Raw genomic sequence first — 15,452 nt, forward strand, 5'->3', positions numbered from 1 at the left:
CTTGTGATCAAGGGCCTGGTCTCCCCTCAAGACACAGTCACAGATCAGAGGCCACACCATCATAGCAGTGGAGCAGGACCAGCTGGGACAGGGTCCTTCTGTGACACCTGCTGCATCACCAGGCTGGATGAACGGACTCAATTGACAGAACTCACAGAATAGCAGTGTCAGCACCGAAACCTCACAGGAAAAATGGTAAGTTCTAAGTTTCTCCATTAATAGTAACTCTCAGATTAATCTGTCATCCATCGCTTCTCCAAGAAATAACTTTTTAGGGTGACGTGCCAGGCGCCATGTTGGAGGGCTGGTGGTAGCGGCTTGGGGAGGTGCTCACTCTGTCGGTCTCACTCTCTCACACGCTTCCCCTGGCTCCCTTCGTTCCCCCCCACCCCACTTGGCCTGCATGCTGGAGGGTGTGCGAGGGAGTGGGAGGACGTCGGGGGGTGGGGGGAGGTGTTCCGGTCCCTAAGAGACCCGCGGAGGGAGGCGGAGGCTGTGAGGGACTCCGGGAAGCCATGGACGTCGACAGGCTCCAGGAGGCGCTGGAAGATTTTGAGAAGAGGGGAAAAAGAAAGTTTGTCCTGTCCTGGATCAGTTTCTTTGTCATGTAGCCAAGACTGGAGAAACAGATTCAGTGGTCCCAATTTAAAGGCTATTTTATTTTCAAACTGGAGAAAGTGACGGATGATTTCAGAACTTCAGCTCCTGCGCCAAGAGCTCCTCCCAACCCTAATGTCGAATATATTCCCTTTGATGAAACAAAGGAAAGAATACTGAAAACTGTCACTGGATTTCACCGTATCCCTTTTACTATTCAGCGACTATGTGAATTGTTAACAGATCCAAGGAGAAACTATACAGGAACAGACAAATTTCTCAGAGGAGTAGAAAAGAACGTGATGGTTGTTAGCTGTGTTTATCCTTCTTCAGAGAAAAACAATTCCAATAGTTTAAATCGAATGAATGGTGTCATGTTTCCTGGAAATGCACCAAGCTATACTGAGAGGTCTAATATAAATGGGGCTGGGACACCCAGGCCACTTAATTGACCAAAGGTTTCTTTGTCAGCCCCCATGACAACAAATGGGTGGCCTGAGAGCACAGACAGCAAAGAGGCAAATTTGCAGCAAAGTGAAGAGAAAACTCACAGTGACTCTTCGACATCTGAATCAGAAGTTTCCTCGGTGAGCCCTTTGAGAAATAAACATCCAGATGAAGATGCTGTGGAAGCTGAGGGGCATGAGGTAAAAAGACTCAGGTTTGACAAAAAGGCGAAGTCGGAGAAACAGCCAGTCAAGCGACTTGCAGAGAACTTTCTTCAGTTATGGTAGAAGAAACAGAAGCATCACCTTCATCTCACAATAAAGACAAAGAAAGCCGTGGTACCCGGCAGCGCGTTCAGAAGAGGATGAAGAAGATGAAGAGGAAGAAGAAGGGATTGAGAGACCATCTGTAAAAGGGAGGAGTAAGGAGCTCCTCAAATTCTTGCATTCATTGTTTTTGTGAAAGAACTGTACATCATGGAACTCCTTGTAATGCCGACGCTGGGCTTTTCTCCCACCTGTATGCAGTTGCTGCTGAATTTCAGGGGATGTGATTTGAACTACAGAACATCGGAATTCATGAAACTTAACTGTGGAGGTATTTTGAAAATAAAATTTAAGTACAACAACATTTGCTTATTTTTAGAGTCTTTTATGACATCAAGAGAAATGATCCCAGAACGAAAAAAACAAGAAAAAGAATCTGATGATGACTCAACTGTGAATGAAGAGACTTCTGAGGAAAATAATGAAATGGAGGGATCTGATGTGTCTCAAGCTGAGAAAGATTTACTACATTCTGAAGGTAGTGAAAACGAAGGCCCTGAAAGTACTGGTTCTTCTGACTGCCGTGAAACAGAAGAATTAGTAGGATCCAATTCCAGTAAAACTGGAGAGATTCTTTCAGAATCATCCATGGAAAATGATGACGAAGCCACAGAAGTCACCGATGAACCAATGGAACAAGACTATTTAGAAACATTTACATGCAGTATTTTACACACAGTTCTGGTTTTAACACTGTATAAAACTTTTATGTAAAAAAGTGCACCTTTAGTTTTACAAGAAAAGCAGGTTGTAAAATAAAGTACTTCATGGATAATTCCTGAAAGAGTTGTCCATGTAAGAACTGTGAATATCAGCTCCTCTGGGTCCTGCTTACCTTACTGCTGATTTCTCTTTCTTTCTTTCTTTCTTTTTTTGGTCTGGGCAAATCAGTGGTTTGTGTATAGATTTTTTTTTAATTTAGGATTAAAGTTTTTAACCTGGAAAGTAATTATAATTTTGAACAGTTTTTTGAGATTATCACATTTAGTTTATACATATGTAAGAAGCTTTTTGTCTTCTGTCTTTCTGATAGCTCTAGCAGTTTTCATATTTTGGTCATAGTTTCAACATTTTAACATGTGAATAATAGGGTTTCATGCTGGTTTCCAGATTTTATTGTTTGGCTACATACAATGGAACCTTAAGTTATATATATATATATTATTCTAAGGGGGAAAATGTTATATTTTTCTGTTTGTATAAGAGATAAATACAGTGGATACTTTTTCTATTGGTAATGACTGAGTTCATCTCTTTCAGAAGACATTTTCTTTCTCTTCTGAGTAACTGAAATAAAATCTGGCCTTTGTGAAACCCTGGAAATACCACGACCCTCAACTAGAAACACCAATACCAGCTCCTCCGCGAGTTTCCAGCTCCACAACCTAAGACATCAGAGGCAGCATTGGTTCCTCACGTAGAGTCCAGCTACGGGACCCTCATATTTGAACGGCAGGGCCATCTCATCCCTGGATCTCCAGCTGCACCACACTCAAATTAGAACAACATCAGCTCCTCCCCAGGTCTCCACCTGCACAGCCCTCGAATGGGAACGTCAGCTCCTCCCCGGGTCTCCAGCTGCAGGGCCCTAAAACTAGAACATCAGCTCCTGCCTGGGTCACCAGCAGCACCACCCTCAAACTGGAACATCAGATCCCCAAGGGTCTCCAGCTGCAGGGCCCTCAAACTGGAACATCAGCTCCCCACCAGATCTCCAGCTGCATGGACCTCAAACTGGAACATCAGCTCCCCGCCGGGTCTCCAGCTGCACTGCCTGCAAACTGGAACATGAGCTCCCTACCGGGTCTCCAGCTGCATGGCCCTCAAACTGGAACATCAGCTCCCCACCAGATCGCCGGCCGCACGGCCCTCAAACTGGAATATCAGCTCCACCCCAGGGCTCCAGGTGCACAGCCCTCAACCTGCAACATCAGCTCCCCACCGGGTCTCCAGATGCACAGCCCTCAACCTGCAACATCAGCTCCCCACCGGGTCTCCAGATGCTTGGCCCTCAAACTGGAATATCGGCTCCCCACCGGGTATCCAGCTGCATGGCCTTAAACTGGAACATCAGCTCCCAGGCCCTCAAACAGGAACATCAGCTCCCCACAGGGTCTCCAGCTGCACAGCCCTCAAATTGCAACATCAGTTCCCCGCTGGGTCTCCAGCTGCACCGCCTCAAACTGCAACATCAGCTCCCCGCTGGGTCTCCAGCAGCACGGCCCTCAACCTGGAACATCCGCTCCCCCTAACCCGGGTCTCCAGCTCCACAGCCCTCAACCTGCAACACTGGCTACCCACTGGGTCTCCAGATGCACGGCCCTCAAACTGCAACATCAGCTCCACCCCCGGTATCCAGCTGCACGGCCCTCAAACTGGAACATCAGCTCCCTGCCGGGTCTCCAGGTGCACGGCCCTCAAAATGGAACATCAGCTCCCTGCCGGGTCTCCAGGTGCACGGCCCTCAAACTGGAACATCAGCTCCCCGCCAGGTCTCCAGCTGCACGGCCCTCATACTGGAACATCAGCTCCCCACCAGATCTCCAGCTGCACGGCTCTCAAACAGGAACATCAGCTCCCCACAGGGTCTCCAGCTGCACGGCTCTCAAACAGGAACATCAGCTCCCCACAGGGTCGCCAGCTGCACGGCCCTCAACCTGCAACACTGGCTCCCCACTGCGTCTCCAGATGCGAGGCCCTCAAACTGCAACATCAGTTCCCCCCGGGTCTCCAGCTACACCGCGTCAACCTGGAACATCAGCTCCCTGCCAGGTCTCCAGCTTCACGGCCCTCAACCTGCAACACTGGCTCCCCACTGGGTCTCCAGATGCACGGCCCTCAAACTGGAACATCCGTTCACCGCCGGGTCTCCAGCTGCACGGCCCTCAAACTGGAACATCAGCTCCCCGCCAGGTCTCCAGGTGCATGGCCCTCAAATTGGAACATCAGCTCCCCGCCAGGTCTCCAGGTGCATGGCCCTCAAACTGGAACATCAGTTCACCGCCAGGTCTCCAGGAGCACGGGCCTCAAACTGGAACATCAGCTCCCCGCCAGGTCTCCAGGTGCATGGCCCTCAAATTGGAACATCAGCTCCCCGCCAGGTCTCCAGCTGCATGGCCCTCAAATTGCAACATCAGCTCCCATCAGAGTCTCCAGCTGCATGGCCATCAAACTGGAACATCAGCTCCCCCACGGGTCTCCAGCTGCACAGACCTCAAACTTGAACATCAGCTCCCCGCCGGGTCATCAACTGCATGGCCCTCAAACTGGAACATCAGCTCCACCCCTGGGTCTCCAGCAGCACAGCCCTACAACTGGAACATCAGCTTCCCCCCAGGTCTCCAGCTGCACAGCCCTACAACCGGAACATCAGCTCCCTGCCGGGTCTCCGGCTGCATCGCCCTCAAACTGGAATATCAGCTCCCCGCTGGGTTCAAACTATTCCAGTTTGAGGGCCGTGCAGCTGGAGACCCGGCAGGGAGCTGATTTTCCAGTCTGAGGGCCGTGCAGCTGGAGACCCGGTGGGGAGTTGAAGTTCCAGTTTGAGGGCCATGCAGCTGGATACCCGGTGGGGAGCTGATGTTCCAGTTTGAGGGCTGTGAAGCTGGAGACCCGGTGGGGAGCTGATGTTCCAGTTTGAGGGCTGTGCAGCTGGAGACTCGGGGGTAGCCGATGTTGCAGTTTGAGGGCCGTGCAGCTGGAGGCCCGGGTGGGAACCGATGTTCCAGTTTGGGAGCCATGCAGCTGGAGGCACTGCGGGGAGCAGATGTTCCAGTTTGATGTTCCTCCCTGGGTCTCCAGGTGCACGGCCATCAAACTGGAACACCAGCTCCCCAGCCCCCAAACCGGAACATCAGCTCCCCCCAACCCGGGTCTCCAGCTCCACGACGCTCAACCTGCAACACTGGCTCCCCACGGGTTACCAGCTGCACGGCCCTCAAACCGGAACATCAGCTCCCCGGCCCTCAAACTGGAACATCAGCTCCCCGCCGGATCTCCAGCTGCACAGCCGTCAACATCAGCTCCTCCCCAAGTCCTCAGCTGCACAACCCTCAAGTTACAACATCAGCTTCTCCCCAAGTCTTCAGCTGCGTGACCCTCAATCTAGAACATCAGTTCCTCTCTGGGTCTGCAGCTGCAAGACCCTCAAACTACTACATCAGCTTCCCTCCAGGTCTCCAGTTCCGTGACCCTAAATCTAGAACATCAGCTCCTCCCTGAGTCTCCAACTGAAAGACCCTCAAAGCGAACAACATCAGTTCCTCCCCGAGTCTTCAGCTGCATGATGCTCAATCTAGAACATCAGCTCCTGTCTGATTCTCCAGCTGCACGACCCTCAAACTACAACCTCAGCTCTTCCCCGAGTCTTCTGCTGCATGACCCTCAAACTAGAACCTCAGCTCCTCCCCAAGTCTTCAGCTGCACGACCCTTAATCTAGAACCTCAGCTCCTCCCGAGTCTTCGGCTGCACGACCCTCAATCTAGAACATCAGCTCCTCTCCAGGTCTACAGCTGCAAGACCCTCAAACTAGAACATCAGCTCCTCTCCAGGTCTGCAGCTGCAAGACCCTCAATCTAGAACATCAGCTCCTCCCTGAGTCTTCACCTGCATGATCCTCAATCTAGAACATCAGCTCCTCTCCAGGTCTGCAGCTGCAAGACCTTCAAACTAGAACATCATCTTCTCTCCAGGTCTCCAGTTCCGTGACCCTAAATCTAGAACATCAGCTCCTCCCTGAGTCTCCAACTGAAAGACCCTCAATGCGAAAAACATCATCTCCTCCCCAAGTCTACAGCTGCAAGACCCTCAAACTAGAACATCAGCTCCTCTCCGGGTCAGCAGCTGCAAGACCCTCAAACTAGAACATCAGCTCCTCCGCAGGTCTGCAGCTGCAAGATACTCAAACTAGAACATCACCTCCTCTCCAGGTCTGCAGCTGCATGACCCTCAAATAAGAACATCAGCTCCTCTCCAGGTCTCCAGCTGCACGACCCTCAAAGTAGAACATCAGCTCCTCTCTGGCTCTGCAGCTCCAAGATCCTCAAACGAGAACATCAGCTCCTCTCCAGGTCTGCAGCTGCACCACCCTCAAACTAGAACATCAGCTCCTCTCCAGATCTGCAGCTGCAAGACCCTCAATCTAGAACCTCAGCTCCTCCCTGGGTCTTCAGCTGCATGACCCCCAAATTAGAACCTCAGCTCCTCCCCGAGTCTTCAGCTGCACGACCCTCTATCTAGAACATCAGCTCCTCTCCAGGTCTGCAGCTGCAAGAACCTAAAATTAGAACATCAGCTCCTCTCTTGGTCTGCAGCTGGAAGATCCACTAGCTAGAACATCAGCTCCTGTCCGGGTCTCCAGCTCCATGAACCTCAATCAATATTGTCAGCTCCTCCTTGAGTCTCCAGCTGAAAGACCCTCAACGTGAACAACATCGGCTCCTCCCGAAGTCCTCAACTGCATGACCCTCAAACTACAACATCAGCTCCACCCCGAGTCTCCAGCTGCAGGACCCTCAATCTAGAACATCAGCTCCTCTCCAGGTCTGCAGCTGCACGACCCTCAATCTAGAACATCAGCTCCACCCCGAGTCTCCAGCTGCAGGACCCTCAATCTAGAACATCAGCTCCTCTCCGGATCTGCAGCTGCTAGACACTCAAACTAGAATATCAACTTCTGTCCAGGTCTCCAGTTCCGTGACCCTAAATCTAGAACATCAGCTCCTCTCTGAGTCTCCAACTGAAAGACCCTCAACGCGAACAACATCAGCTCCTCCCCGGGTCTGCAGCTGCACGACCCTCAAACTAGAACATCAGCTCCTCCCCGGGTCTGCAGCTGCACGACCCTCAAACTAGAACATCAGCTCCTCCCCGGGTCTGCAGGTGCATGACCCTCAATCTAGAACATCAGCTCCTCTCCAGGTCTGCAGCTGCAAGACCCTCAAACTAGAACATCGGCTCCTCTCCACATCTGCAGCTGCAAGAACCTAACAGTAGAACATCAGCTCCTCCCCGAGTCTCCACCTGAAAGACCCTCAATGAGAAAAACATCAGCTCCTCCCCGAGTCCTCCACTGCATGACCCTAAAACTACAACATCAGCTCCTCGCCGAGTCTTCAGCTGCATGACCCTCAATCTAGAACATCAGCTCCTCTCCGCGTCTGCAGCTGCAAGAATGTAAAAGTAGAACATCAGCTCCTCCCTGAGTCTTCAGCTGCACGACCCTCAATCTAGAACATCAGCTCCTCTCCGGGTCTGCAGCTGTAAGATCCTAAAAGGAGAACATCAGCTCCTCCCTGGGTCTGCAGCTGGAAGATCCACTAACTAGAACATCAGCTCCTGTCCGGGACTCCAGCTCCATGACCCTCAGTCAAGATTATCAGCTCCTCCCTGAGTCTCCACCTGAAAGACCCTCAATGCGAACAACATCAGCTCCTCCCTGAGTCTTCAGCTGCACGACCCTCAATCTAGAAGATCAGCTCCTCCCCAAGTCTTCAGCTGCAACAATCTAAAACTAGAACATAAGCTCCTCCCTGAGTCTCCAGCTGAAAGACCCTCAACGTGAACAACATCAGCTCCTCCCCGAGTCCTCAACAGCGCGACCCTCAAACTACAACATCAGCTCCTCCCCGAGTCTTCAGCTGCATGACCCTCAATCTAGAACATCAGCTCCTCTCCGGGTCTGCAGCTGCAAGAACCTAAAACTAGAACATCAGCTCCTCCTTGGGTCTGCAGCTGGAAGATCCACTAACTAGAACATCAGCTCCTGTCCGGGTCTCCAGCTCCATGACCCTCAATCAAGATTATCAGCTCCTCTCTGAGTCTCCAGCTGAAAGACCCTCAACGCGAACAATATCAGCTCCACCCCGAGTCCTCAACTGCACGACCCTCAAACTACAACATCAGCTCCTCCCCGAGTCTTCAGCTGCATGACCCTCAATCTAGAACATCAGCTCCTCTCCGGATCTGCAGCTGCAAGACCTTCAAACTAGAACATCAGCTCCTCTCCGGGTCTGCAGCTGCAGGGCCCTGAAGGTAGAACATCAGCTCCTCCCCGAGCTAGAACACCTGTCCCACCTGGATCTCCAGCTCCACGAGTCTCACAGAACAGCCACACTGCCTCCTTCATTGTCTTCAGCTCCACAACCTAAGACATCAGTGGCAGCACCGGCTCCTCCCTGGACGTCCAGCTCAACGACTCTCATAGACTTAAAAGGCAGCACCTGCTCCTCCCCAAAGCTCCATCTCCACCACCCTCGGATTTGAACAGCGGTAGCAACAGCTCCTCTCCAGGTCTTCAGCCCCACGTCCCTCCCTGAACAATCCCTTCTCGTGAAATTCAGCAGTCAAGAAAACTGCAGCGGAAGTAAATGAATAAATGTTTTGTTTTCAAATCGATGTCTCTTTTATGTTCAGGCAAGTCAGTTAACTATTCTACTTTCCATTAATCTTGCAATCTACTTATGTCCAATGTGAGATAGAAACACACCATTTGAAAACACGTTTAAAAACTTAGTAATTTTTAAAATATGATCACACAGCTGTAGACACGATCTTATTTCTCTCTGCCTTTGCAGAAGTCTTATGAAAATTCAAACTGAATTTACCGTGTTGAGATTCCCAGAATACACGTTAATCCCAAATGTTACTCCCCTCCTTAAAATCTTTTAACATATTCCCATCACCCAAGCATAAATGCCAGCTCCCATCCACAGCCCAAAGTGCCCAGCACGGCCCTGCCCTCTGCCCTCGCCTATGGTCTCCTCTCTCGTGCCCGGCTCGGCCCTCTCCACCCCTCTGCCCTGGTCTATGGTCTCCCCTCTTAAATGCCAGCACCATCCACAGCCCACAGTGCCCAGCACGGCCCTGCCCTCTGCTCTGGCCTAAGGTCTCTCCCCTGTGCCGTTCCCTTCCTGATGGACAGGCCTCTGTCCGTTCCTCAAACCACACAGGCTCAGGCCTGACTCCAGGCCTTTGCCCTTCTGTGCCCTCTGCCTAGGGTGCCTTTCCCAGGCACTGCATCCTCCTCTCAACCCGCTGAGCTCCAGCCTGCTGGTCGCCCCTCAGGTGGATGAACACACGGTGTCCTCTCGCCCCACCAGCTTTTGCAGAGGCTCTTCTCTGTGCCAGACACACACCCTCTCTATCGGGGTTTACTCTCTAAATACCATTCATCCTTGCAGTCTCCACTGAAATATCGCTCCCTGCCCACCCCCCTCCCTTGGACTTAACCTTGGTTAGGTTGCCAACCCCCGTCTCCTGACTCCGGGAAGCTAGATGCTCTCCTAGCACCCGGAACTTGCCCATCGCCACATTTGCAAACCCGTGGTTACTGGGTTAGGTTGGTGCACAAGTCATCGCGGGTTTTGCCATTACTATTAATGAACTGCAGCACCGGCTCCTCCCCGTTTCTTTTGTTTTTTTTTTTTTTCCATTACTTTTAATGACTGCTGCACCAACCTGTTAGAATCATTAATATTTATCCATCCATCATCTGCCTTCCCCTCTAGAAAGGAAGCTCCATGAGAATAGAGGCCAAATCTACTCAAATCACTCCACCTTCCCAGCACATTGTTTGTCAATAATCATTTACCAACTGACTGATAGAGAAATGCCTTCCCTGTTGCTGGGATGAGGCACATGACACGCCCCTTTGAAAGTCAATTCCATGGACAGTTAGCATTTGCTCTTCACTCCTGCACCTGTGGCGTGGCTGGGCTTAGGCTGATCTATTCTGGGCTTGACTCCAGGCTGAAGATGGGAACCATGCCTGCTCCACACACCTCTCATCCCACAGCCAGAGCTGCCGTTCCCTGGGGCACGCACATCTCGTGGGAAAAATCAAGAGCCTTAGAGGGCAGGCCTGGCAGTGCCCACACATTCCAGGCTTCTGCTTGTGCCGTGTCTGTGAAAATCTCGTTGGCAGAAGCAAGTCACCCAGCCACGAGCAACACCTATGGGATGGATAAGTCCATCCACCCTCCCTCGGGTCCTGGCAAGGTTGTGGCTATGTCATACTCTTACGGGGGGAGTGAAAAATTGAGGCCCAACATTAAATCACCCACGCAAGAAATGTCAACCTCTGTCCCCAAGCTGGAATCATTCTTCATCAGTGGGTTTGCCTGAGCTGACTTCCCTTTGCAATGGTGTCTGCAGGTTTAGGCCAATGCTGTTCCCCATGGAGGACAGAGAAGCCTCAATGGGCCTCCGTCTGTTGGGAAGAACAAGATACTAGCTTGGTGCAAAACCACCGCAAGCCCCAGGGGGCCCTCGCGCCATGAAACAGGAGAGGGGCAGAGAACTGTGGGAGCTCAGGAAAGCTTGCGTCCCCAGCCCCTCCCCTGCGTCCCCAGCCCCCTCCCCAGCATGCCCCCATCTCTGCTTCCTTTCTTTCTTTCCTTCTGTCTCTTTCTCCCTTTCTCTTTCTTTCTTTCTTTCTTTCTTTTTCTTTTCCTTCCTTCCTTCCTTCTTTCTTTCTTTTTCAGGGTCGGGCTCTGTCATCCAGGCTGGAGTGCAATGGCGTGATCTTGGCTTACTGCAACCTTCACCTCCTGGGCTCAATCAATCCCCCCTCCTCAGCCTCCCCAGTGGCTGGGACTACAGGTGCACGTCACCACACCCAGCTAATTTTTTTTTTTAGAGACAGGGTTTTGCTATGTTGCCCAGGCTGGTCTCGAACTCCTGAGCTCGAGCAATCCTCCCACCTCAGCCTCTCAACGTGTTGGAATTACAGGCGTGAGCCACTGAGTCCAGCCTGCTTTATTTTTCTTTACAGTACTTGGAACCTTCTTTTTTTTTTTTTTTTTTTTTTTTTTTTTTGAGACGGAGTCTCACTCTGTCTCCCAGGCTGGAGTGCAGTGGCGCTATCTCGGCTCACTGCAACCTCTGCCTCCCTGGTTCAAGCAATTCTCCTGCCTTAGCCTCCCGAGTACCTGGGACTACAGGCATGTGCCACCATCTCCGGCTGCACCTTGATCTCAGAGACTTCTGGCCTCCATAACCATGAGACAATAGGTTTCTGTTGTTGAAGCCCCAGTCTCTGGAACGCTGTTAAGTAGCCCCGGGAAGCTGGCACAGAACCCGGCCGGCCCTCCTGGGCGAGCTGCTTTCTGCCAGGCTCTGGGGGTGGCGGGTGGCCTTTCACTGATCTCCTCCAGCACTTGACCCTGTTCTGACTTGTATTTTGGGAGTGTCTTTTGTCTTCCTAATGTTGATAGCCTCACACACGTGGCATTGTACTGGCACCCAAGAACCAGCACTCATGTATGCAGCGCTTTCAGAAATTGGTTATATTTATGCATGGTCATGGTCATACTCATAAATCTAATTGGACTTCTTTTTTAAGAAAGTGAAACAAAGCCTGAATTCTCCATTGTCATGTCGGCCTCAGTTCCCGGAGCTGTCCTGTAAGTTCCTTGAAAACAGGTGCACCCAACCTGTACGTGGGACCTCTCAGCAGCTGCCTCATAGCCTGGGCCCTGGACAGCTCTGAAGTCAGAGGAGTGGGGCTTCAGTAGGTTGCGCTGGGGTTAAATCCCGGCCGTCACCCACGAGGAAAGACCAATGCAGCAGAACCGTCCCTGAAGCAGCGAAACGTGGTCAGGAGCCGTCCGTCAGTGAGCCATCCCTTTGGAAGTTCTTCACGGGACAATACGTCTTAGAATTTTTAACACATAGTGACGTGCCACGAGGTGGCTTTCCCGCCCCATTCCTACTGACATACGTTTATATTCAAAGTAGAAGCAGAAATCGTCTTCTACATAACAAAGTCCTGAAAATCGTCACAGCTCTTAAGCCACGTGGTTCCTCAGCACCGCCTGAGCTGACCCGTCCCAGCTCGTGATCACGCGGACAGGCTAAGACATAACTGTAGAAGCGTCGGTATTTCATATGTATCAAATTTCATTTTTAAAAGACATTTTTAGGGGACAGAAATGTTATAGAACAACTTTTAATGTTCCACAAAAGTATAAATAGTAGAAAAGGAAACTAGTGCGTGTGAACTAGGACTCCATGAAAAGTACCCAGTAGTTGAAGCTCCACGACTCCGTGGACAGAAGTTTGCATAAATATTTAAGCGATGTTAGTTCCTGAACATATAAGCAAGCCATGGCAGGTCTGTGGCCAGAGCCCTCTGGAGTCCTTGCTGGGAAGGCGCAGCTCAGGGGGCTCCTGTTACTGGTTGAGGAGGGGAGACATGCCACTCACCTCTCCCAGGGAGCCCCCGGCCACGGACTCTGGCAAGAACAATGGGGCACAACATAAGGAGCAGTGGCCAGGCAGCAGGTGCACCTGCATCCCCTCCCGCATCCCCCCTGCATCCCCTGCCTGCATCGAGGCAGCAGGGTCCACAAGCTCTCAGGGGCCACGTGCAGGACACTCCAGGAAGGGCCACACAGCCTGAGCTGGGGGCCACAGAGAGAGGACTTAAGGGGAAGGGCAGACACCCCACCCCTCCCCACACCCTGCCCCCTGCCCTCTGTCCCCTGCCCCCGGCAATCACCTGGGTCTGTGGCAGCAGCTGTGGGGACAATGGCAGAGGGCAGGACCCAGCCCCGTGGGGGAACTTCCTCTCCATGTGGAGCTCCAGCAGGATGGGGCCAGACCCACTGCTTCTTTCTCCCACGTCTTCCCAGCCCTTGGCCCAAGCCTGCCACAGCCATGGGAGTGCACAGCTCAGCAGGTAACTAAATCCCCGGCTTTCTAGCTAGAGAATGAAAATGAGGGTTCCCAGGGAGAAAGGACATTTTAGGGAGATTCGGGAGAGGGAGAGTCTTGGTAAGTGGCGTGTGGCCTCCTGGGCTGCCCTGAGCTGTTCACATGTGGATTTGAGCTCATGGGCAGACCTCAGCCTAGACCCTGGCGGTGCACACACTGGGCACATGCAAACAGCATTGAAGGCTTTGAGAAAGGAACTGGCTGGGGAAACCCAGACCACAAAATGTTAGTTGAAACTTACAGCCTGAATTTAATCGGGTTAATGCTCACTAAAACAAACCAATACAAAATCAACACTTCACTGGAGTGAAATAAGATGCAGAGTCTCCTAACATAATATTCATGGTGTCCAGAATGCAATTCAACCTTACTAGGATATGAAGAACCAGGAAAATGGCAACTCACGCAGGAACCAGCCAGCCCATGCCCGTACCAAGATGACTGAGATGTTGTGATCTGCTGGCAAAAACCATGAAAATAGCTGTGATAAAACCACTGCAGCCCTAGTCACAAACACTCTTGAAACAAATGAGAAAGGAGAAAATCTCAGGAAGGAACTAGAAGATGTAAATATAAACCAAATGGACATCTTAGAATGGAGGGGCAATAAGTTCTTTTTGAAAAAAACCTCACTGGATGGGATTATAGAAGACAGTAAAGAAATATCAGAATGGAACAAAGAGTCTGTGGATTTGAATATAGGTTAATGGAAATTATCCAATCTTAACAACAGAGAAAAACATGAGAAAGGAATGTTTTAAATGAGAATATCTTCTCGTGGAGACTCAGTGTGCAGACCTAGCTTGTAGCTCTCCTGCCACTGGAGGGGCAGGTGAAGGAGACCTACATGAAGATGGATTCACAAATTCCAACTAGCAAATATGGGTTCCAGGCAAAGTGTGAAAAGTTAACTATGTACATTTTATTTCCTAGACAGTGATGCACTGTGTAAAATTAAATCACCCCAAATATAATGATAGAGATAGAATGAAAATCAAAAGGCAAAAAGCGAAGCAAACGCCATGCAAACCCTCATCGAAGACAGTGGGATAAGCCACGTTAGTATCAGGCAAAGTAGGCTTTAAAGCAAACAAAATCACCAGGGATAAAGAGAAGAAAAAAATAATGACAAAATGGTCAAGAAAACAACAATCCTAAATGTGAATTCACCAAATGCCAGAACTCTAAAATACTTTAAACAAAAATTTAAAAACCCAAAAAGAGAAATAGACAAAGTCCACAGTGAGGAATGGTAACACTGCTCTATTAATAAAGATTATACTAAAAAGATAGAAAGTTCTCAACAATGTAGGTTTCGACTTTTTAAAAGGTAGAAAAAGGAAACCAAAATGAATCAAAACCAAACAGGAGGAGGGAAATAATAAAGGTAAGATCAAAAAACAACAAAATTATTTTAAAATACAATAGAAAAATGAATGACACCAAACCTAATTCTTTGATTAAATTTGAATAAAATTGGTGAACTTCTAACAATACCATTGAATAAAAAAGGAAAGGAGGGAGACACAGTTTACCAACATTGAAAAAGAAAAATGGGTCATCATTATAGACACTGCAGACACTAAGGGATAAACAGGGAATAATACGACAACTCCATACACATGAACTCAACACTCAGGTAAAATGGATGGATTCTTCAGAAAACACAAACTCACCCCATGTGAAAGCAATATCCTCAGAGGGTTATTTGTATTCCCAAACCTTTTAACAAAGAAATCTCCAGGCCCATTTTTTTGGCTAAGAAATTCTAATAAATATTTCATAAAGAAATGCCATCAGTTCTACATAATGTCTTCAAAAAATAGAAGAGGAGGACTCCCCAAATTATTTAATGAGGGCAAGTCATCAGGATACCAAATGCAGACAAAGAGCATTCAAATAAAGAAAGCTACAGATTAATACTCTTCATGAATATAGACATAACAGTCCTCATTAAAATGTTACCAAATTAAATCTGGCAATAAACAAAAAGAGTAAAGAGTACCATGCTAGAGTCAAGTGGTGCTATTTACTCCAGGAATACAAGGGTGGTTTGATAGCTTAAAAAGTAAAATCGACTAATGCAATACATCATATTAACAGTTTAAAGAATAAAAATGACATGATAATATCAATTGATGCCAAAAGGCAGTTGACAAAGCAATATCAATTTATGATAAAAACTCAGCAACAAAGATTAGAAGAGAACTTCTCCAACCTGAACAGGGAGGGCATCAGCAGAAGGTCTATGGCTGGCATCACACTCAACAGTGAGGGACTCATGCTTTCTCAGTGAGATCAGGCAGAAGATAGGAATGCCCAGATTTTCTAATCCTATTGGACATCACACTTAAAATCCCAGTCAG

At 49.6% G+C, this 15,452-nt stretch overlaps 1 protein-coding gene and 1 pseudogene across 1 annotated transcript; both read left to right on the forward strand.

The window, feature by feature from the left end:
* LOC115934002 (uncharacterized) lies at positions 1-5,591 on the forward strand. The gene is given in 4 exon segments (XM_055382151.2): positions 1-195; positions 2,631-4,420; positions 4,422-4,844; positions 5,172-5,591. Coding segments are annotated over 3 exon segments (1,581 nt in total). The 5' UTR covers positions 1-195; positions 2,631-3,682.
* LOC115930145 (serine/threonine-protein phosphatase 4 regulatory subunit 2-like) lies at positions 387-1,506 on the forward strand (annotated as a pseudogene).
* Positions 5,592-15,452: the final 9,861 nt, after the last annotated feature.

Source organism: Gorilla gorilla, chromosome 2, assembly GCF_029281585.2.
Source record: "Gorilla gorilla gorilla isolate KB3781 chromosome 2, NHGRI_mGorGor1-v2.1_pri, whole genome shotgun sequence".
Classification (NCBI taxonomy): Eukaryota; Metazoa; Chordata; class Mammalia; order Primates; family Hominidae; genus Gorilla; species Gorilla gorilla.